General features: G+C 41.0%; 1 protein-coding gene across 1 annotated transcript in view; it reads right to left on the bottom strand.

Moving 5' to 3' along the window:
* The window catches only part of NAALADL2 (N-acetylated alpha-linked acidic dipeptidase like 2), a 962,837-nt gene that overhangs the window by 726,232 nt on the left and 211,328 nt on the right, over window positions 1-25,277 (bottom strand). The window contains exon 5 of the mRNA XM_075004140.1: window positions 8,119-8,210. Within this exon, the coding sequence (XP_074860241.1) occupies window positions 8,119-8,165 (47 nt within the window). The 5' untranslated portion in view covers window positions 8,166-8,210. The remainder of the gene's footprint in view (window positions 1-8,118; window positions 8,211-25,277) is intronic.

The following is a 25,277-nucleotide window of genomic DNA, read 5'->3' as shown; positions in this document are numbered from 1 at the left end:
TTTGCCATTTTGTTGCCCAATCACTCAGTTTGATGAGATCTTTTTGAAGTTCTTCACAGTCTGCCTTTGTCTTGACTATCTTGAACAGTTTAGTGTCATCTGCAAACTTTGCCACCTCACTGCTCACCCCCTTCTCCAGATCATTTATGAAAAAATGAGCAGTATTGGTCCTAGGACTGACCCTTGGCGGACACCACTAGTTACCCCTCTCTATTCAGAAAATTTACCACTTATGCCTACCCTGTGTCTCCTGTCTTTTAACCAGTTCTCAGTCCATGGAAGGACCTTCCCTCCTATCCCATGACAATTTAATTTTCATAAGAGCCTTTGATGAGGTACCTTGTCAAAGGCTTTCTGGAAATCTAAGTATACTATATCCACTGGATCTCCCCTGTCTGCATGTTTGTTAACCCCTTCAAAGAACTCTAACAGATTAGTAAGACATGATTTCCCTCTGCAGAAACCATGTTGACTTTTGCCCATCAAATTATGTTCTTCTACGTGCCTGACAATTTTATTCTTTACTATTGTTTCAACTAGTTTGCCTGGAACTGATGTTAAATTTACCAGTCTGTAATTGCCAGGGTCACTTCTAGAGCCCTTTTTAAATATTGGTGTCACATTAGCTATCTTCCAGTCATTAGGTACGGAAGCTGATCCAAAGGACAGGTTACAAACTAGTTTTAACACCTCTGCAATTTCCCATTTGAGTTCTTTCAGAACCTTTGGATGAATACCATCCAGTCCCAGTGATTTGTTAACATGGGCTGTGTCTACACTAGCACACTACGTCGAAGTAGCCTATTTCGAAGTAAGAACATCGAAATAGGCTACTTCAACACGTATCGTCTACACGTCCTTCAGGGCTGGTGCCATCGACATTCAATGTTGAAGTAGCAACGGAGAACATCAAAAGGAGCCGCCTCAGAAGGAAATGCAGAGCGTCCACACACACAAGTGCTCTCCATTGAAATAAGGGGCCAGCAAAGCCCCAAGCTGCTCCCTTAAAGGGCCTCTCCCAGACACACTCGGCCTGCATTGCACGAGATCCACAAAGCCAACAACCTGTTGCAGACCCTGTGCACGCAGCATGGACCCTCAGCTGCAGCAGCCAGAAGCCCTGGGCTAAGGGCTGCTGCACGCGGTGACCACAGAGCCCTGTAGGGGCTGTACAGAGCATCTCTCAACCCGTCAGCTGATGGCCACCATGGAGGACCCCACTATTTCAAAGTAGCGAGACGCGGATTGTCTACACACGCCCTACTTCGACATTGAACATCGAAGTAGGGCACTATTCCCATCTTCGGATGGGAATGGCAATTTCGACGTCTCGCCACCTAAAGTCTATTTCAACGTCGAAATAGCACACGGAGCGTGTAGATGCGATGCGTGCTATTTCGATGTTGTGCTGGCTACTTTGAAGTAGGCGGCTAGTGTAAATGCACCCATTAAGTTTAGCTATTTGTTCCAAAACCTCCTCTAATGACCCTTCAATCCAGGACAGTTCCTCAGTTTCTTTTCCCACAAAAAACGGTGCAGATTTGGGAATCTCCCCAACTACTTCAGCCGTGAAGAGTGAAGCAAAGAAATTATTTAGTCTCTCTGCAATGGCTTTATCATCCTTGATTGCTCCTTTTGTATTTCTATCACCTAGGGGACCCACTGGTTTTTTTAGCAGGCTTCCTGCTTCTAATGTATTTAAAAAACATTTTGTTATTACTTTTTGAGCTTTTGGCTATCTGTTCCTCAAAATCTTTTTTGGTTTTCCTTATAACAGTTTTACACTTAATTTGGTAGTGTTTATGTTCCTTTCTATTTACCTCACCTCTTACTCCTTGTTCCACAAGATCAGGAGACTAGAGGAGTTCACAGCCTCAGCTGGTGTGACTAAAACATGGGAAATAGAGCAGTTTAAAAAAAACCATATTTCATCTACAGCAACATGTACTGAGTCCCACATAATTCATGCCATTTAAGATCTTAAGTGCAATGCAAGAGGAAGTGAGTTTATCTCCACTAGGCATTTAGCTAATTGGTGGTAATTCCCAGAGCGGTCTTGGAATAAGCTAATAATGATTCCACTTTGAAGGGACTCAGTTCAAAACATGTTTACCACTATGCTAAAAACAGATGTTTCCTGACTTTAAAACATCATAAATACACACAATTTTAAAAAATCCAATGATATTCAATAGTGGGTCTAGCAATGTAATCCCTCTTAATAAATGTGCTTGTCAGCCTTAAAGGAAAGCACCCTTGAAGAACACAGTGTGGGAGTTCACAACATGTTGCCTCTTTCTTTAAAACACTGGATTTATTGCATTCCCCTTACTTTTACAGAACAGCATGCAAAGAAAAAATGGGCAAGACATGCATCTAACTCATCTACCATTACAAATAAAATATTAAAATCCCATGCACAAGTCAGTCCTGAACTGCTCTACAGATGACTCCGAACTGTTGCTAAATGTTCTGTTTATTCTTCTGATTCTTCAGCATATCCCAGTTTCTAAGCAACTGTGATAATATAGTAAAGTATATGGTAACAGTCATAATGACAACTTAAAAAAAATACAAAGATAATGAAAATGTCAAAATAAAATGACTTTTTTCTACCAAAGTAACATCATTTTGAATATTAATATCTAAAGTGCCTCAGTCAAACCACTTAATACAAATAATTGCTGCAGAGGGAACTCTTAAAAGTCAATGCTAATAAAAATCCCTTAGAATACCTCTAAAATATGTATTATTAGATTCAATTATTTGAATTATTCCAAGCTCTATATAGAGCAGCTGTAGGAGGAAGAAAAAATGAAAACAACTGTTTCATTTTTATATAAAGAATTGCTAGGAAAACAACATACAGCAACTTTGTTCTTGAAGTTTAGGGTACTTCTTTAAATAGGCCTCCTGGATATTTTTCTTCCATAAAATTTAAGCTGTCCCAGACAGAGAGAAAAAAACTGATTCAAGATACATATTTTGCAAGGAACCAACCCTGGAGGAACTAGATGAAAAGATAACTTTCCCTCTGCAATGAAAACCATCTGATTTTATCACTGTATGTACCTTAGCCGCTGCACAACTCCAGCTTGATTGTAGATATGCACATGCATTATGGCCATTCTTCTCATTAAATTGGACTCTGTTCACCTGTGTGTGTGTAACAATAGTAATTGTCTGTACAACTCACACAGCATAGTGGGTGACACACAAGGGTCAACATCCAAGAGTGGATGGCCCAAGAGCCCACATTCCAGTTTCAAGGTAAAGAAAGAAAGAAAGAAAGAAAGAAAGACTGCTTCTGACTTGCTATTCCAAAGCAGGAATTTTTGTGTCATTTTCAGAATCCACTTATAAGACATTAGGGACTTCATGTGTACAATTTTATCTACATTTACTTTGTTACATCAAACAATTGGAGGCACATGCAGTGGAAGACTAGTTATAATTTCTACACTCTGGTGGGAAATATTGCAACAATTACACATTTAAGTATATAGGGGGAACAGCTGCACCTCAGGTATTACTCTGTGGTAATCCCTGGCAAATGATGAACATTTAAATGAAAACCACAATAATTCCCGTGACATATTTTAGTGGACATTCCAATATCACATGCTTTTCCCATTATAAATTCCTTCCTACATCCTTTAAGAGCAATTTATTAAAGCTGGTTTTTAAATTACCTTTTTATGCACCTTGTCCAATGACAGCAATTTTGGTAAATACAGTTCTAACCATAAGCAAGATATTCCTCTGCAGTTACCTAACTGTAATGTATGAATAACTGTGATATTTCCCAGAGAGCTCAGATACTGTGTTTTAAGCATATGACCTATATTTTTTAAACTAATTTAATGGTCTCTGAGGGATATTTCACATTTCAGGAATAAGTGCTCACCTCCCACTAATGCTGAAGGAAGAAGAGGTCAGCCCAGTATACAGTGACAATAAGGAAGAATACTCCATTACAACAGAAGAAGGCTGGTGATAGGATAGTGTTTTGCAGTCTCACCCTAAAATAGTGAAGTTAGTCCTGAATGCTCATCAAGAGCATTTATTTGGGTTGAACCTCTCTCGTCTGGCAACCTCAGGACCTGACTGGAGCTGGAAGAGAGAATTTGCCAGACAATGGGGCGGGGGGTCAATACTGTCTAGCAATTTACCAACACTTTCACGTCTTACTGGGCTCTTTGAAGGTGTTTAAGTGTAAATTGCAGCTACATATCAGCAACACACACACACAGGACAGGACTGGTGGCTGTAAAACTTTACAGGAACAAGGGAAACTTGGACACACCCATGGTAAGTGGTCATCCAGCTAACTAAAATCATACCGGATTATGGATGTCGCTGGACAAGAGAAGTTAAACCTGCACTATCTTTAAATTATTACTAAAAACATAACTGTGGTCTCCTCCCTCAGCCAAAATTCTTCTTGGCCTTGATCAGGCTCTAAGAAACTATCTGGCTCTAAATACCAAGAGAGTGGTCTGCACAAAACCAGATAGCTAAACAGCTATTGAAATTGTGGGACATTCAAAATTCAAACTGTCATCTGAATCATGGTTCTGAGGCACAAACCAATATCTGTTACTAATAGGGGATGAATAGGGCCCACAGGTGACCCTGAGCATTAGGGAGAACAGCCCACATATTAATATTCAGCTGTTTAAAGTTCGGGGAAAGGTTAAATATATTTAACATGCAAACTAGAAACCAAATACTTGCTGCCCTTAATCTTCAGTTCCCATGAACGCCATGCCACTGAGATCCAAAGGCTTTACAAATCAAAGAATACTCGTTTTGCATGATTTGAAGAGAGTGAGAGAGCGATACGCAAACAGACATAAATTATGCTTAAGGTCAGTGCTCAATATATGTGACACTGAGAACAGCTACCTATAGAATGCTATGGAAAAGTTAGCTAAGTTAAGTGACACATTTCCATGATGATTTCCCTTGTGCCCGGACATAAGTCTGCCGCAGTTTGTCATAAAACACATAGTAAACTAAGCAATAATTATGAGAATTGGCCCAGAATAGAAAAATGATGACTTGTGTTTTAGGGCTAACATATTAGATGTGTAAAAGAGAGAATAATGACTAAAATAATGAACTATAAAGTGTACAACTTGATAAATCCTGCATTCCCTGAAGATATTTTTAACATGCTGCTCCTATTTGCACCATAAAAAGCAAGTATAAAGCTTACTTTGTTTTAAACATATTTAAAAGAAAACATTCTGGGGTGGTTGTGGTTTTGTTTGTTTTGAAGACTACAGCAACACTGTTTCAATGTTGTAAGCAGGACACAGAAAATAATTCTTCCATTCTATTGAGCTCTGATAAGATCTCAGCTTCAGTACTGTCTCTCTTTCTGTACAGTTCCCTTCAGGAAAGATGTGGACAAACAAAAGTCCAGAGAAGAGCAAAATAAATGATTAAATATATAGAAAATGGCTTACAAGAAACATTGGGTTTCTTTAGTCTGGAGAAGAGAAACTGACAGGAGACATGATAATTTTTAAGTACATAAGAGATCATTACAAAGAGGAGGGCTATGTATCTCCCGAAATATGGAGGACAGGTCAAAAAATAATAGTCAAATTGCAATCACGGTCTGGAGATTGATCTCTCAGGAGTCAATTTAGTGAATCTAGTAGGGATGCAATAAATCAACCGTTACTTATGCTCCCATCAACCCTGGTACTCCACTGGGTCACAAGAAGTAAGGAAAACTAACAAGAAGTTTCTCCCATCAACTCCCTGTAGTGGGGATGCCACTGTATTTTGACCTAAGTTACATCAACTCCAACTACAATATTCATAATACAGTAAATTGGGTAACTTAGTTTGACTTTGCCCCCTAGCATAGACCTGCCCAGAGATTAGACATTAGGAAATTTAAAAACCCAGGTTAAACAAGTATCTGTCAGAGATGATCTAGATAATACTTTGTCCTGCCTCATGTAACCTATAAGAATATGTTAGCCTATGTTTACGGCTTTTGGTTTTACCTATGTTTACTGCTTTTTTTGTTTTGATAGTATATAGACGAGCATGGCTTTCTCTCTGTTACTAGCCTATGTTATATATCTTATTCTGGTAGCCTAAGCCTATATTACATATATTATTTGATATTTCCCTGTATCTTTCACTGGTTTATTCCATTTAAAACTTAATGCACAAGAGGTCTACAGGGATCATACTCTATGACATTTGCTTGAATTAGGTAGTTGTGGGTGTATGGACATTTCCAGACAGAGGCCAAGTTCATCAAGAGCTATTAAGTAGTATCTTGCCCCAAATGCTTATTTTTGAAGGTTGCTAATGAGGCTGCAATATGATATCTTATGCACATTCAAAGGGGGTGTTAGTTCCATTCCACAACCAGGTATGGGTACACTCAAAATCTTAGGGTGCAGAAGTCTAGTTTTGGCTTTGAAAGGTTGGGCTGAAATGACATAGGAAAAACTGTATCACCTCACACCTGATGGGTTCTGGCAAGGCATTTTTTTCCCAATTATCTCTCAGTTCTCTGTTTTTCTTTTTTCTGTGCCGGTAGTACTCGTCTTTCTCATCTGCTCTTACATTATCTTCTTTCTCACCACCAATGAAGTGAGGCTGGTCCTTCAACACCTTGGCTACGTCTACATGTGAACCCTACATCGAAGTAGCTTATTTCGATGTGGCGACATCGAAATAGGCAATTTTGATGAATAACGTCTACACGTCCTCCAGGGCTGGCAAAGTCGATGTTCAACATTGACGTTGCGCAGCACCACATCGAAATAGGCCCTGCAAGGGAACGTCTACACGCCAAAGTAGCACACATCAAAATAAGGGTGCCAGGCACAGCTGCAGACAGGGTCACAGGGCGGACTCAACAGCAAGTCGCTCCCTTAAAGGGCCCCTCCCAGACATAGTTGCACTAAACAGCGCAAGATACACAGAGCCGACAACTAGTTGCAGACCCTGTGCATGCAGCATGGATCCCCAGCTGCAGCAGCAGCAGCCAGAAGCCCTGGCCTACGGGCTGCTGCACACGGTGACCATAGAGCCCCGCAAGGGCTGGAGAGAGAGAGCGTCTCTCAACCCCCCAGCTGATGGCCGCCATGGAGGACCCCGCTATTTCGATGTTGCGGGACGCGGGTTGTCTACACATTCCCATCCCCTCATGGGGTTAGCGACTTTGACGTCTTGCCACCTAACGTCGATTTCAACTTCGAAATAGCGCCCAACACGTGTAGCCGTGATGGGCGCTATTTCGAAGTTGGCGCCGCTACTTCGAAATAGCGTGCACGTGTAGACACGGCTCTTGAGTCCATAGGAAAGGAGTGTGAGTATGGAGTTATCCTAGGTATATTTGTACTTGTGTACTGCTTTTATGTAACTAATCAAGGTGTATTAATCTGTATGTAATAATCACCTCAGATATTTGACTGTAAACTCCATAATTAAGTGTATTAAATCTTGTGCTACTATTACATTGTTTGCAGTGTCCATGTAATTGCTGCAGATCCTGCGACCTACCTCCAGGTAAGAGCTCTTATAGCTCCTCAAAGCTGTGAGCCATGGTGCACGGAGAACCTAGAGATCCTTAGGACAGTTTGACGAACGATTACCCAAAACAGTAGCCCTACCCAAATTCCCAACTCCTAGTCAACACTCGTGTGTGCGTGGTGGAGGGGTTTGCTGCATGGACTAGATGATGTATCAGAGTCCCTACCAGATCTGCATTTCTATGATCCTTTATGTCAGAAGCTTGGGAGAATTGCAACTGCAGGATGGTTTTGAATTATTTATCTTCTGCGGCCTTAATAATGCAAACTTTGTATTCAGTTCTAGAGATCTGTCTCCCACACATATTTCCATCCATAGCACATTGGCCAAACTCTCCCCACAAAACATTTATGCCACTAACAACCCCTAATTTGTGTGGCCAACAGTCATTAAAACTCCTCTTGTAAAACTTAAGTTAAATGAATCCTGAATTTTTGAAAATGTCTCATAAGCAATAAGCATTTCCAGATTGCATTATCTTTCAAACAGCTACCATAACACACAAAGTTAGATGCGACATGCAGAATAACATATTGCTCCACATACCTTAAAGCCAAGACAGCAAGGGTCACTGCTTGCAGATACCTTTTCATGAAGGCATATTTCTAGTTGAGAGTGCAGATCACTAGTTTAATCCCCTGCAAAAGGAAGAAATCATTACATTACATTTCACAATGAATTTCCTAAGGAAATTCAAGAAATTGGAAAGGTTCAGGTAACAGTTCTGGGAATGAGGAAAGGATTAGAAAACCTCCCTTATAATGATAAACAACATGTTCAATATATTTAGCTTAACTAAGAGAAAGTTGCAGGGTGACTTGATAGTAACTACAGGGAAAACAAATGTTGATATTAGGCTCTATGGCTATGTCTACACTGCAGGCTTCTGTCGACAAAACTTCTGTACTAAAAAAAGCTGGGCAAACTCTCATACCCCCTGTTCCCCCATCAGGGACATAAGGCTAACACCACTTACATTCTTTTGTGAAGTATTTTGAGATATATGGATACAAAGCACTGTATCATTATTATGATTAAGCTAATGTACTGTACATAATCTTGCTGCCTGGAAAGAGTCAAATCCAGAATAATAGTTTACTGCGCACAGCACAGGTGTGCAGTTCTTCCCTTCACAGCACAGGTGTGCCATTTTGCATTTGTAAACATTATTACTAGGACTAATAGCACTGGGGCTGCAATCTTGCATCAACTGAGCTGCTGTGTGACTACCAACCTAGTCTGGTCTAGTAGGAAAAGCAAGATCAGATGAGGGAATTCTGAGGATGAGGTGGAATGTATGTCAATGCCAATTCGCTGCCATGAATTACATTTTCTTACAATGCAAAGTTCCAAAATAAGGAGACAGTACACTGGGTAGTTAAGACTTCCTGTCACTCCAGGGAGAGGACCCTGCCTGACACTTTTTTTTTTTCCTCACAAGGTTAATAACATTCCCTTTCATTTGTGCTGAACACAGTAATTTAGTATTCTCTGCTGCATAACAAATATGGACCTGTAGAATCAAAATCTTCCTTCCCACCAAATAAAACAAACCAGCCACATCTTGTTCACTGAAATCTAATGTAGAAATCTTTTCTCCATACCAGCAAGATGAGTCTTACCACAGCTGTATGGACATTCAGATGTTCTCACTACAGATCAAACCATTTCATAAACTATTTATCAGGCTATGCAATATCGTAATCTTTTGCTGGATTTGTTTATTATGTCTTGTTTTGATAAAAAGAGCATTTCTTATATAATCTAGCACATCAGCACTACAAATCTCACTCCAATTTCACCACCAGCTCTGAATATTAAACATGACCTCTAATATTCACACATTCAATTTTAACATAAATTAAAAATGCAATCTGTCATCAGTATCTCAACCACCTCCTCCTCCCCTCCACATTCCAGTTCTCGGGGATGTGGAATTCCAAACGTCTCTGCTGGCCAACCTTGTCATTATCAGTGCACTGAAATAAAACCTTCTCCCCCACCCCCCATGTGAAATACAAGAGCATTTGTTTTTCACAAACATCACACAGAAAAGCAAGATCTCTCTCCCAGTACTGAAAAGTAGTTTGCTGCAAACTTAAATAAAGCTGCTACTTGTCCAGCAGAATCTTGGTACTTATACTAACTGTAAACTAGTATGAAGATTAACGGACTTTTATTGAGCGAATGTTTACAACCAACCTAAGCCACATCGCACAGGATAAGAAAGAAAGCACATGTAAGTCATCTGCAGAGGTAGGTTACAGCAGTAACAAGCACTTAACATGGTTAACAAATATACATCCTAGCCCAGATACAAATGTTTTGTGAATTAGTCATAACTTAAGAAGTAGCACCTGGGCAAACCTCCAGAACATATAGCAAAGTCTTAGCCTATCACCATAAATAAATATGGTAATGGAAGAATTTGCCCCTATTAGCGATAAGTCCTAAAAGTTTAAAAAAAAAAAAAAAAAAAGTTTTCCCTGACACGGTCCCTCATCTTTTCCAGTCATGTCCCTCAGTGGGTGTCTCCCATCCCTCAGTCTGATTCTAAGCAGTTCCCAGTACAGTCCCTTGTTGTCCTGTCCCTTGTTGGTCATCTCACGTTCTTTTGTTCTGTAGTCCGTTGAAGTCCTGGTGATGGCCTCCTCTTTCACCTGAGAGGGAAGCAAAGCCTCAGGGGGAAAGTGGCTGAAGCCCTGGCTGTGTCCCTCTTTGGTGGAAATCCAAGAAAAGGTTTAATAAAAGCAGATAAATAATCACTGGCAAAGTAATGTGTGTTAAATTAGAAAGAAAGATCAACACTAACTTGCGGGAGCCTACTGTAATCCACTGAGAACTCAGGAGCATGCTGGTAACCATAAATTGTATTTAGCAAGAAGGCAGTATCATCCCCTTCCCAAGATCTGCCGTTGAAATTCACATTGGGAATCCATAAAACTATCAGAAATATTCAGTTTTAATTGCAAAGGCTTCAAACACCAGCAAGCAAAAGAAATGATGCAGTAAAATGGCACGACTGCAACCCAGACCTGACACAACTGTACACTGTATACAAACTGTATTGACGTAACACAAAGGCTATGTTTAGCTGCCACACTAGAAGCAAGTATGCTGCCCCTTGGGGGAAAAAAAGGAAAACAGAAAAGGATGCCACTCTTTAGATGTGCTGTATTCAAAAAATCAAAGTGAATCCCGGTTTTAAATAAAAGAAGCAAAGCTGTAAGGTTCACACGACCACCCTGGGTAAGGGCAGGCAATAATTTTTGATGGGGCCATTCCAAGAATGTGGTAAGTGGTCAAAGGCTGCACTCTTCCATGATATTAATGAAGGAGATGCAAGGTCGGGGATGGAGTTTGGGTGCAGAAGGGAACTCAGAGTAAGGGATCGGGGTGCTGTGTCTGGAAAGGAGTTTAGATGAAGGAGAGGGTTGTGACCTGGAGCACAAGATTGGGGTGCAGAAGGGGATATGAGTATGGGTGCAGGAGAGGATTCTGACCTGGAGAAGGAGCACTGGAAAGGGGTGCTGGTTCTGGAAAGGAGTTGTGACCTGGAGTGGGAGTACAGGGGTCTGGGTTGAGATCTGGAACAAATGATTGGGGTGCAGGTCTGGGAGGGGGTATGAGTGCAGAGGGTTTCAGTTATGACCTGGGGCAAGGATGCAGGAGGGAGAGCAGAGAGTTGAGAAGGGACTGCGGAACCAGGTGCAGGCTCTGGCCAGAAGGCCCTTACCTCGGCGGATCTCAGCCAGCAGCCCAGTGCAATCCTCTGGCAGGCTCCCTATCTTCCATGCCTCTGCACAATGCTCAACACAGCTGACTGCGAGAGCCATGTGTTCTGTTTGCTGCAAGGCCCTGGGGATGTGGGAGGGCAGGCATCATGTGCTGCCTGCACCAGAAGCATGGCCCAGGCAGCTCCCACTGGCTGTTTTCCAGCCAATGGGAGCTGAGCGATTGAGCTACAGAAGGGAGAAGCATGCAATGCCCTCCCCCCAAGGTGCATGGCACAGAATAAATGGCCCACACAGCTGGCCACTTTGATACAGCATGCAGGGAGCCTGTGTGAGGCTCCCGTTGGGTCATGAGATGGTGGTGGCAGGCCGGATCAGGCATGCAGGCTGTGTTTTTGGCTTCCCTTGACCTAGGGCCAAGTTTAACAGTGCATGGAAGGCACCCCTTGGAAGCAGGGCATGGTACAGTTGGAGAATTAAAGCACAGAGAAATTAAGTGACTTACAACCCAGAAGCCTGTAGCAGACAAGGGGACTGAACTCAAAATTCCGGCACCCCAGAGTAACCCCTTAACTATAGCCCATCCTTTCTTCTTGGCTAGAATAGCCTTTGCTCTGCACTGCAGAAGCAAAAGATGAAGTTGCCAAGTGCAGCAGCAGAAAGTCAAGCATCCTGTCAGTCACAGTCTATCTTTGCTACAAGTGACTGAGCATAACAGGCCCAACAATAAAACACAATACTGCTGCCTTCAAAGACAAGAAAGAAAACTGCCTTGCTCCATCATTAAGCCATGTTTTGCCCTTCAAAGAACAGGCACTTTTATGACAGAAAGACAATTAAGGTGACAACTAATATCAGAACAGCAGAAGTTAAAAATCAGGAAGCAAATGATTACTTTATTTGAGGTGGGGGAGGCGGGATAAACTCCTTGACAGCCACAAACACATATTGTACTTTTTGTTCTTTTAAAAAAAAGGAGAGACTTTGAAATGATAATGTCTGTAGTGGAACATATTACTTATTGGGCCTGATAGAAAAACAGTCCTTTCCCCTGGCCATCAATAGGTGTGTTTGCTCAGATAAAAGGTTCACTTTAGCAAAGCAGTTTATCTGTCTTACAGTTTTATTGCTTAAAAGATGAATTATAAGATTAAATCCACCTCACTGCTAAACCCTAGAGAGAGAGCCACATTATGAATATTGCATAAGAGCTTAGGGTTGGACATTAATAGTGAATATTAGAAATTTGAGGCAGGCATTCCAGAAAGGCATGAATGGTAATGTGGCTTACGCACTTGCATTCTGTCCTTTATGGTTGCATTCTGAAGGACCTGGCAAGCCCTTTCATCATGGTCCAAAACAACTGTCCTTCTTCCTTCTTCTTCTGATCAGACATTCAGCAGGCATGGTAGTGAGACCACCCCCCCACCCCACCATCTTTCAGGACTCCCCCACCAGAAATGACTAATAAAAACAAAAAGACAGATACACCCTTAGATTTATAGTCACAATGGACACAGATATATCTCAGAACTCTCTTACATTATTCTCACAAATACCCTAAAGCATATTTAATCATAGATACTTCAGCTTCTAAGTGGCTTGCTACAGCACTCTGGTTCAAACAAAACCATCAATGGCCTGGTGGGAGGAAAGGAAGGCTTCAGACTTGCTGGGTCCCAGGGCCAATCCCAGCCTTCATAACCTCATTCAAATGGTATTGCAACTCACTTTGGGGTCAAGATGCACAATCAGAGAACACCTATGCTATGCCAAGTGGACAAATAGTTCCCAAATTATTGCAGGCATGTAATAATGCATTCCATGCATTCCAAAAAGAAAAACTTCACCCTGCCTGTCCAAGCTTGCTTCAACGAATAAATGAATTTGAAAGATGATGCTCGAGTTCTTAATCAAAGAAAGGTTTCCCAAAAGTAGATGAGTCCTTCAAAACTAAATGTATATATATCTATAGGGGAATATGACCCACATGTGTATGCACTTCCTGTCACTTCACCCAGCAGGAAATGGAAGTTATTTGGCAACCGGTCAAAAATAAGTGCACTTGAGGGTTTAAAATATCTTTAAATTAAGTAATTTAGATCATTTTTGTACTCTAGCACCAGTGGTGAAACCCTTGAAAGATACCATTTCTCCACCTGTCCGCTCTGAAATGCCAAAGGAGAGAAAGGTTACTAATATGAGTTACATATCTCTAACTATTGACACATTTTCCATGAACAGTTTATGAGTTCCTTATAATAATTATATTTTGAATAATGAAAATTATCACAAGAATAATTTTTTGGTCAGTAGCAAATAGTCCATTAACATTTGTAATGAATTCTGTTTTGGCTAGTTACATACGGCACATATACCTGTCTACTGATTGGATAGGCATACCTTTTTCGGATCAGATTTCCAGTGCAAATATGTTCAAATAAAAAATTTGCAATATTGGTTATAAATTAGAGGTGGTCAAAATTTTGGAAACAAAAGATTGTGGTGAAAACTGACTTTTTTCCTAGAAAATTTTCAATTCCATTTACAGGGGGTTTTTTAAATCTATTTTTAGATCAAAATGGAAATTATTTGTTTTGTTTCTGTAGGTAGGGGGAAAGCAAAAATGTTGCAGAAAGTGGAAAAAACAAAAAAATTAAAAAATTATATTTTCAATAGTGATAAATTTTTTGAATCAGGGAAAAACATTCATTTTTCATCTGTTGAATGAAAACTAATTCATGTGTTTTGTTGAGTTCCCCTTCTGCTTTTCAATGAGTTCTAGTTAAAATTCACGGGTGCCACCATTATGCCTGTCATTTAAATGCATTTGCTTTCCAGAAAAATTCTGGCAAATAGAAAGGAAAAACAAATACAACCTAAGTGATTTCTGTCTATAGTCATGAAAGTTTTTGAATTATTCTTCCATCACCAGTATGACAGGTATCAGTGGTTATTACAGACTTTTACTGGATCTAATGTCGACCTAAAAATCTCACTTAATAGGGACTCTATGTGTCTTCTTTTACTATGCAGCACACAGGAAAGCAAGACTGCACAAAAACTGATTGACATCAACGGGTATATAGGAGAATGGTTGTATCATTGTCAGCAGAACTGCAATCCATAATAAAGTTTTAGTTGTTCATATTAATCTGCATTAAGTTCCACACTTTGTAAAATGAAAGACAAAAGGCTTAACCACATGTTTTCCGTAACTAGTGGATGGTACTCTATACAAACACCACGTAATTGGGTGTTGCAGAAACCTGTGGGGTATGTATGAGATTCAAGGAACTAGTAACTCTGTGCTGAACAATTTCCTTTATATGTGATAGAGGAGCTTATTCTGCTTGGAACAATATTAACTGCCCCTTAAAGTCTATGAGCTCATGGAAGAAAATGTGCAGATGAATTGAACTTTATACAGTCAGTTCCATGTTTTCTTTGAAAAGAGTCTCTCTTAAAGAAGTGGCTTATAAAGAGGTATTATTTGGAACCACAGCATTTAAACTAAGTTGTGTTTGGCTTTTATATATGCACACATTAAATCAAATGCTTTATTTCTGCTTCTGTTAAGGTGAAGGTGGATGGTATTTAATTCTTTACTCACTTCACCTTTGCTTTTGTCTTGCCTTGGAATGCCTCAATATTTCTGAACAAACAAATTCTATTCTGATCCCCATTGGCTCTTTGCAGAATTATGCCTAGAGTGTTCTGTATTCAGTTGCACACAGAAGTAACAGGTTTCAAACATAAAGAACATATATTTAATTTGTAACATACCCAATAACACATACACTCCAAAATCCCATACTCATAAAATTATGTATGTTGTACATATGTAATTCAAAGACAATGTGTATTATATTAACTTACATAATGTAACTATTATATGTATTGATATTTGCTATCAAATTGCATGTCAGTCAAGAGAAGGTTCTCTCTTAACCACTTGAACTGAGTACATAGAGGTCAAAAGGTCAAATTTTGGCACTTTGCCTCCAAAAGGTTGCTAACCCCTGGCCTAGACTGTGTCTGATCCTTGTGTATGGATAAGGCATCCACCTCTTGTGCTGGGAGCCTCCTGGGAGATAAGACCAATCACACCCTTGGTGCTAGAAAAAAAAAATTAGGTCCCACTGCTCTTCTTGGTACAATGTATGGCCATGGGCATCAGGAGGGTACACTGCTGGCGGATGTTAGTCCCCAGCTCCTCCACTTGTGCCTGAGGCCTGCCCCTCCCTTTCCATCTCATTCTCCATTGGTGACTGGAGCACACACACGTGGCCACTGACACCCCCCGTCCCCCCCCCCCAACTATGCATCCCCTAAAGCCCCAATAAGCCAGAGAGGAAGTGAGGCCCAGACCCAGAACATTCCAAAACCTAGAGCGCTAGGTGGCTGTCATGGTTCTAGTGTCCCTCCAACACCAGGCAGGTGGATGGACAGTGCAGTGTGGCCCGAGCCCTGAGGGTATTGGGCACACTGGCCCCAGGCTTCCTGCCCCAGCCTCTCAGCCACAGAAGAGTCAGAAAAGCAACTGGAAGCAAGCATAAGGGAGGCTGGGAGCCATGTCAGGCTGTTTGGGAAGATACATTCTTCCCCTGCTTATGTTACCTGTTGCCCATGAACCCTGTTTGCCATCTGATGCACTCCCCCATATCATGTGGTAGAGCAGCCTCTATGCCCCTTCCTAAGAGACTGTGCCAGTGTTCCCTCTAATATTTTCCATCTATGGGTAGGATAAGATTTATGTGCACCAAGGCATGTACAGCTGTGCACCAGCAATAGTGACACATCCTGCCCACTGCTGATGGCTATAGGTGCTCTGCTATTGAACTGAGTGGTACATGAATCTCTCCTGGGTAGCCGCTATTAAGGATGGAGAGAGAGTCTCCCCCCTCCCCACCTTGCCCCGGCAGCAGTCAGTGCCATTGGACACAGTAACTTGTCCAGAATCACACAGTGGTCTGGGGAAGAGCAGGCATTTTATTCTCATTTTCCCAAACCCTAAGCTACTACCCTAACCACCTGACCATCCTCTCAGTGACAAGGTGAATCTGCCAGGGGCAAATGTAAGCACAAAAGCAGCCCAACAAAAATCAGACATTTGTTCTGGTACTAGTGCAACACAGTTTCAAGATGAGCAGAGCAGAGTCTGTGCTAACATCCCCCAAGAGTGTACCCCCTTCTATCTCAACACAATTGATGCAAAGACCTCGTGTAGTAACTATATCGTATTCAGTGTCTTGCATGTTTGGATCCCATCAGAAAGCTCATGAAACTGTTTACTGCCACACACACACACACACACACACACACACAGGCCATTCGCATAACTATTTTTTCAGTTGAGTTGTTAAAGCCATTATAGAAAGACGTCAGCCAAATGCAAACTTTTGCACTTTTGGAATGGTGTGTTAAAAAATGCCAGGAGGTAAATTCTGAACAATGCGGTCTCCGTATAATTGTTATAAATTTGTTTTTTTTTAAATCTACTTGATTATTGTTAAATGGCAAGGGTTTACCAGAGTTTTTCATTAACTCCCCCAATCAGCAGGATTTCTCAGGATTAGAAAGGAGAAAATCACACACATACTCCATCCCACGCAAAAATGCTCCCAACAGCATTGCTGTTTGAATATCGACATGTAAACCAGCTGCTTTACTTCACACTTTACCAATACAAAATATTTAGTGTGTGGGCAAAAAACTTTTATGAAGGATAAACATCCCAAAAACATTTTACATTTTACCAATCCAGATGTTTCACAAGAAGTACACAGAAGCTGAGAAAAAGGAAGATAATCACTCCTTGGCTCCCCTGCCATTTTTGACCCATCATTATCATTTCTCAAATTACTGAACATGTTTCATGGTTGAGAGATTAAAGACTCAGTTAGTTTCAAAATGGAGGCAATCAGAATCTGTAAGAGTTTAGTTTAGTCCTTATAAGAACTGGGCTGAACATATTGGCAGTTAATAATCAACAAATAGAACATAATCCACAAGAAATTCTGCAGAGGGTTTAATACCACAAAGTGGGCAAAGTTATAAACGCCTGAAGGATCAAATTAGCAAACCAGTCACTGCCTTTCATTCTCATTTACTAAACTCAAACACTTTCTCCCTTTCTACTCTGCTGCTAGGAGATCAGAAATATTATGAGATTAAATCTACATTCACAGATAGTTACAGCAGCATTATCTATTGTTTCCCATGTCCACTGAAGGTAGATGAAAAGTAATAGGCTTAATCTACAGCTTTGGGTTATGTTAGATGCAAGGGAAAATTTTTTCTAAATGCATGGATGGTTAAATTCAGCAACAGGATTCCAAGGAAGGTTGTGGAGTCCTCATTACTGAAGGTTTTTAAGAACAAGTTGGATAAGCAACTGCAAGGATGGTTTAGGTTTAGTTAGTCCTGACTCAGCACAGTGCACAAGACCTGATGACTTCTCAAAGTCTTTCCAAGCCCTACATTTCAGATTCACATGCAAAGCTTCCTATACTAACTTTTTAAATTCACTCTTTAAGCAAAACAGCAATTAGCTTTTTATTATAGACAATTAAAAATCTGCACACTAATTGACATCCTCTCTACTCAGTTTGAATTTTAGCTTATTCAAAAGGAAACTGCAATGAAGATTCCACTGGTAATAGCTTACAATTGTGTTTTTCCCTCTTAACAAGTAGTAAATTACTCTTGACAAATATTGCACACTTATTTTCAAGCTAAGTCATTAGGAGACACAGAAGTAACCTATCTTGTTATTCACTAAACATCACTGAAGCCTGAAGATTACAGGTTTCAGAAAAGCAAGAGAAATGTAATCAGCTGACTTATTTCTGCACGATAGGAAATTGGGCATGGGGCTGTGCACCTGGAAATCATGTGAGACAGAATAGGCAAGTGCTGCTGTGTGAAAACTATTTAGGTGTTTGGAGCTCCAGGCAGAAATGGCAACAAAACAGCGTGAGGGACCAACTTCATTCAGTTATGACAACATCTGAAAGCTCGTCAACCTGGCTGAAATGGCAGCTTGTCTGTGCAGTGCTTCTGGTAGAAGATATCGAGTTTTTAGACAAGGCTTTGTTGGGAGGTTTCACCTATTCCATCAAGGAAGAGCTCTTCAGAAGCAACCTTGTCCTGTCCTGTTTTGTTTCAGTGAGTGGAGCTCACTACGAGTACTAAGCTGTGGATCTGCATTCAGGATGCATCTGCCAGGACCAACCAACAAGCCAACCCGTAACCCGTTCGCTTTATTTTACCTCTGTCCATATTTGTACAGCTGTTAGTGGGGATGGTGAGGAAATGAGGGAGGGTGGGTGGAGTCTTGCAGGAGAAAGGCAGCACAAGGGTAAGTACTGATGTTAAGGGGCCTTGAGCAGGAACAGCATGACATGAGGGAGAAGAAGCATGACATGACATGCTGTTTCCAGGGGCTCATGAGCGATGGCACATGGCAGGAGCAGCATATGTTGTATCACAGTGGGGTGGAGAAGTGGGGCCAGCAGGCAGGAGCACAGGCAGCATTGCTGGGCCATATCATCATGGTGGGGAATGCTGGTGCTGTATGCGAGGCCAAGCCACTGCATGGGAAGTGGCATGGCAAGTGGGTATTGGCTAGTCCCCAACTCTGATCTACCACCTAGCTGCTAGCCCTGAGCATGCTACTAGGCTACCTGAGCTCAAAATCGCAGGCCACACACCACCAGCAAATATAACCATTCCCACTTGCATCTGTATCTGCTCCATGAGCTACAAAAATGGTTCCTGGACATCTGCATCCACCAATGCAGGTATTTGTGGATATCTATGGATTTCCAAGGCTCTACCATCTCTCAAATGCTGGTTCTTATATTTTCAACTTCAACGTCTAGTTGAAAGAGTGGTTGATAGATAAAAGAAAGTGAATACGAACAAAGGTTAGGGCCTCACACATTCTCTGATAGGCAGGTTGGGCAGTAGATGGTCTAGACAGCCACTAGGACTATAGAGAATATCATCTGACCCACCACAAGAGAGTCTGAGGTTGCTAAGTAACAGTAGGTGAAGAACTCTTATTATTGTAGAAACTTTTGTGGTCTGTGCAATGGCCAAGGACACCCCGAGACAGTGTTCACTGGAGTTGAGCAACACAATTACAGATATTAAAAACAAACGGTTTCTCTTGTAGTCTATCCATTGTTTCTGAGGCTTTTTTTTTTTTTTTAAACAGACAGGAGAATGGTTTCGAGGTAGCCACTAATTGCACAGTTCTGGAGGAAGGTACTGCACACCTCAAAAAGCAGTTCCCCTGCTAATCTTTGTTTTGCGTATCACAGGTGCTCAAACTGGTGATGGCAATTTCTTTCATATAGCTTCATATATCCTATTGGTGGGGTCTTTCCCTCTCCTCAGTTTTATTCTTTGCCCAGTCTGACTGCACTATGTATGTTCATTTAGATAGACAGCTGTTTTACCATGGTGTGAAAACCCTAGTGGGAGTACAATAACAGACAGATTTCTGGCAGTTTCCTCCTTAACAAGAACACACCTTCTATAATCTAAAATAGAATCATAGAATACTAGGACTGGAAGGGACATCGAGAGGCCATCGAGTCCAACCCCCTGCCCTAACGGCAGGACCAAGTACTGTCTAAACCATCCCTGATAGACATCTATCTAACCTGTTCTTAAATATCTCCAGCGATGGAGATTCTACAGCCTCCCTGGGCAATTTATTCCACTGTTTGACCACCCTGACAGTTAGGAACTTCTTCCTAATGTCCAACCTAAACCACCCTTGCTACAGTTTAAGTCCACTGCCTCTTGCTCTATCCTCAGTGGCCAAAAAGAACAAGTTTTTTCCTTCCTCCTTATGACACCCTTTTACATTCCTGAAAACCGCTATCATGTCACCCTCAATCTTCTCTTTTCCAAACTAAACAAGCCCAATTCTTTCAGCCTTTCTTCATAGGTCACATTCTCTAGACCTTTAATCATTCTTGTCACTCTTTTCCGGACCCTCTCTAATTTCTCCACATCTTTTTTGAACTGCGGTACCCAAAACTGGGCACAATACTCCAGCTGAGGCCTAACCAGCGAAGAGTAGAGCAGAAGAATAACTCCTTGTGTCTTGTTCACAACACACCTGTTAATGCATCCCAGAATCATGTTTTCTTCTTTTTTTGCAACAGCATCACACTATTGACTCATATTTAGCTTATGGTCCACTATAACCCCGATATCCCTTTCTGCTGTAGTCATTCCTAGACAGTCTCTCCCCATTCTGTATGTGTGAAACTGACTGTTCCTTCCCAAGTGGAGCACTTTGCCTTTGTCCTTATTAAACTTCATCCTGTTTACCTCAGACCATTGCTCCAATTTATCCAGATAATTTTGAATTATGACTCTATCCTTCAAAGCAGTTGCAATCCCTCCCAGCTTGGTATCATCTGCAAACATAATAAGCATACTTTCTATGCCAATATCTAAATCATTGATGAAGATATTGAACAGAACCGGTCCTAAAACAGACCTCTGCGGAACCCCACTTGTTATACTTTACCAGCAGGATTGAGAACCATTAAGAACTACTCTCTGAGTATGGTTATCCAGCCAGTTATGCACCCACCTTATAGTAGCCTCATCTAAATTGTATTTGCCTAGTTTTTTTATAAGCATATCATGCGAGACCATATCAAATGCTTACTAAAGTCTAGGTATACCACATCTACCGCTTCTCCCCTATCCACAAGGCTCATTATCCTATCAAAGAAACCTATCAGATTGGCTTGATGTGATCAGGGGGAGGGATAGCTCAGTGGTTTCAGCAGTGGCCTGCTAAACCCAGGGTTGTGAGCTCAGTCCTTGAGGAGGCCATTTAGGGATTGGGGCAAATAGAAGTTAGGGGTGGTGCTTGGTCCTACCAAGAGGGCAGGAGACTGGACTAGATGACCTCCAAAGGTCCCTTCCAGTTCTGGCAGATGTATATCTCCAATTTGTTCTTTACAAATCCATACTGGCTGTTCCCCATTACCTTACCACCTTCCAAGTGCTTACAGATGATTTCTTTAATTACCTGCTCCATTATCTTTCCTGGCACAGAAGTTAAGCTGACTGGCCTGTAGTTTCCTGAGTTATTCTTATTCCCCTTTTTTATTGATGGGCACTATATTTGCCCTTTTCCAGTCTTTTGGAATCTCTCCTGTCTCCCATGATTTTCTAAAGATAGATAGATAGATAAAGTCTAAGATACCTCCTCTATCAGCTCCTTGAGTATTCTAGGATGCATTTCATCAGGCCCTGGTGACTTGCAGACATCTAATTTTTCTAAGTGATTTTTAACTTGTTCTCTTTTTTACTTCAACTTCTAATCCTACCCCTTTCCCACTAGCACTCACTATGTTAGGCATTCCTTCATCAGACTTCTCAGTGAAGACCGAAACAAAGTCATTAAGCATCTCTGCCACTTGCAAGTTCCCTGTTACTGTTTCTCCCTTCTCACTGACCAATGGCCCTACCCTGTCCCTGGTCTTCCTCTTGTTTCTCATGTAGTTATAAAAAGCCTTCTTGTTTCCCTTTATGCCTGGAGCTAGTTTGAGCTCATTTTGTGTCTTAGCCTTTCGAATCTTGCTCTTGCATTCTTGTGTTGTTTGCCTATATTCATCTTTTGTAATTTGTCCTTGTTTCTATTTGTTATGATTCTTTTTTATTTTGAGATCATGCTAGATCTCCTGATTAAGCCAAGGCAGTCTTTTGCCATATTTTCTCTCTTTCCTACGCAGAGGGATAGCTTGCTTTTGGGCCCTTAATAATGCCCTTTTGAAAAACTGCCAACTCTCCTCAGCTGTTTTTCCCCTCAGGTTTGCTTCCCATGGGACCTTACCTATCAGCTCTCTGAGTTTACCAGAATTTGCCCTCCTGAAATCCATTATCTCTATTGTACTGTTTTCTCTTCTACCCTCCCTTAGAATTGTGAACTCTATGACTTCATGATCACTTTCACCCAAGCTGCCTTCCACTTTCAAGTTCTCTACTAATTCCTTCCTATTTGTTAAAATCAAATCTAGAACAGCTTCCCCCCGGTAGCTTTTTCAACCTTTTGGAATAAAAAACTGTCTCCAATGCAATCCAAGAAATTACTGGATAGTCTGTGCTCCTCTGTATTAGTTTCCCAACATATAGCTGGATAGTTGAAGTCCCCCATCACCACCAAATCCGGGGCCCTGCATGACTTTGTTAGTTGTTTAAAAAAAGCCTCATCCACCTCTTCCATATGGGTAGGCGGCCTGTAGTAGATTCCTAGCAGGACATCACCCTTGGTTTTTATCGCTCTTAGTCTAACCCAGAGACTGTCAGCACATCCATTTATTACATCCATCTCCACCTCAGTCCAAGGGTGTACATTTTTCATTTATAAGGCAACACCTCCCCCTTTTCTTCCCTGTCTATCCTTCCTAAGCAGGCTGTACCCTTCAATACCAACATACCAATCATACATAAACCCAAGCTAGCTGTGCCCAATCCTGACATAGAAGCATTTCCAAATTAAAACTACCATGTTGCCCCACAGAAGCACACTGGCCATGAGAACACAAACCTTTATTCTCCTCCACCCCTTCTTTTGCTGTAATTTAGGACTATGATTATATGTTCAAAGTATCTTTTGCAAACTGCATTAAACTGTATCTGCCAAATTGCTTTCAGGCACAAAAAGGCAGCCATCTTTTTCAACACTATAAAAGCTCCTCCTTTTGCTTTGCTGCTGTTTGCAAGTGAGACTTGTTGCAACAAGACTAACCTGTGAGGCTGTAAGGCTTATAACATGCAGCAAAAAATATTCAGTTAACTCAAATGGATTGGATGGCTTTGCTGCTTATCAAATTTGTCTGTTCTCCCACAGACATGACCTAATGCAGGGCTTAATGTGAGCTAAAATAACTGTTGGAACTGAAACCAGCCAACAATGGATTTTCAACAGCTGTAAAAATATTCTTATGGGACACTGTCAGGTCAAATTTGGTATAAAATTTGGGTTTATGTCAATGAACTTTACAAATTCAGTGATGGAAACAGCTTCCATGGCCTTTGCTTGTTAAAGTATTAAGATTATTTTAAAACAAAAAAAATCCAGCAAGCATTTCTTCCCATGATATACAATTCAAACATTATTGGGCTCTGAGCCTTGTAGTGCCTGAAAAATCAGAAGTTAAAACAGACTAGCAACCAAAGTGACACAAATAAGTATTTTCAATATCCAATGAGAAGACCCATGCATTAGACAGCAAAATAAATTAAAATTCCCTTTTTTAATCCATAGTCTAATTTATGAGTAAAAAACCATACAAGCGTGAGTTTCATATATTTTAAGATGACTCTCTCCTTCCTCCATTCACCCACTTTTCCAAATGTGAAATGCAATGAAAGGTAGGAACATGAGTAGGATAAACCCCGAATAAGGTTAGAAATGTTTAGTGTTTTGCTTTTTCTCATTAATGGGGAGTCACATCAGGGGATTTCTGCAGCCCTCTGAGAACAGTTTTTCATTTGACAGCTCAGCTTCTTTAGTGAGCAAATCTTATAATTTCACCATTTCCCCATCTCTTAGTTTTACCTCTGCAAAATGTCGGCCACCCAAACACTTCAGGCTTCCACTGGTTATGAGTGCCTGAGAATGAAGGTGGCTTTAAACAATGCGAAATTAATTTTCATTGCTCAAGTTGAGAAATGAAATAGTTAACACAGTGACAAGTAAATCAGGTTTGTAAAGTTCCTTCAATTCAAAAATGTGAAGTCTAATAACACAGCGGCGGAAATTTGATTTTTATTAAAACATATGTTTTCACCTAAGAGTGTCCTTTTAACACTTTAAGCTTTTACGCTTTTTGGGGGGGGGTTGTTTATTTTTACTGTTAATATTTTACTTCTGTTAGAGATCCCCGAACAATAATCTGAATATTTGCATATGTTAGGATGAAATCTACTACTTCCTTTTTAAAGTCTGTCTCAGTGGCAGAGGGATACTAGGTCATCAGCTATACAAATTGTATTAGTAGTGCATTACTGCACAGAAATGTGGGTTTGAAGGGAAGAATCAATCATTTGTGTAGCATTCACTTTTGAATCCAAAGAGCTAATCCTTTGGTCAAAACATTGAGGCCAAACCAATAACCATATTGTCACATTTAGGTTAACTCTAAAATTAGAAGCTGTGAGCAGGTACCACATGGAAGATCATAGAATCACATGTAGAGCTTTCAACTCACTGAACAAAATGAAAAGTGCATCACAGCTCTCCCTAACAATTACTATCACTTCTGCATATGGAGATTTGAGAGATTTTTCTCAACAGGGAAAGAGAAAAGAAAAGTGACCTGTTAAGTAGCTGAACTCACATTTTGTCCACATACGGGACTCCCTAAAGGTCTCTACAGAGTCTTCTGTCCCTCATTTATACTGCCTTTCCTCCCCTCAGTTCTTGGCACATGAGCGGTTCTCTGAGCCAGACAGACAGACAAAAGAAAGGTTCCGTGCCCTCTCTTTCCCTCAGGAAAGAAGGGAATCTGAGAGGAAAGAAATGTCAAAGTGGCTTCTCTCTCTGGATCCAGAGATATGACTGTGGTTCACCTGAGTATTTCCCTGAAGTGCTGCCTGTGTACTGCTTTTTTTTTTTTTTTTTTTTTTTTTTTGAGGGGGAGGAAGGGTGGTGGGGGTGGGCACATGCTACTTTGCCACTGGTATGTGTGGCTTTAGATGTGGCTTGTGACCATTGCTTTCTCAGCTGACGTGCCTCTTGGGTCAGCAGTTCTGAAGTTGGGGTAACCCTCCCTCCTCCTCCTCTTCACCAGCTTTCTTGTGGAAGATTCCCTTTTTTAAGCTCCTCCCTCTCCAGGCAGAACCACCATTGCAGGTGTCATTCAATAATGCTAAATAGGCTCAGAAGAGCTCGCCAGTCTTGTCCTCACTCTAGTGGAGATATGT

The sequence above is a fragment of the Carettochelys insculpta genome, chromosome 10 (genome assembly GCF_033958435.1).
Source record: "Carettochelys insculpta isolate YL-2023 chromosome 10, ASM3395843v1, whole genome shotgun sequence".
In the NCBI taxonomy this organism is placed as follows: domain Eukaryota; kingdom Metazoa; phylum Chordata; order Testudines; family Carettochelyidae; genus Carettochelys; species Carettochelys insculpta.
Note: the sequence above shows the minus strand (reverse complement) of the source record. Positions and strands in the feature narration are given on the sequence as shown.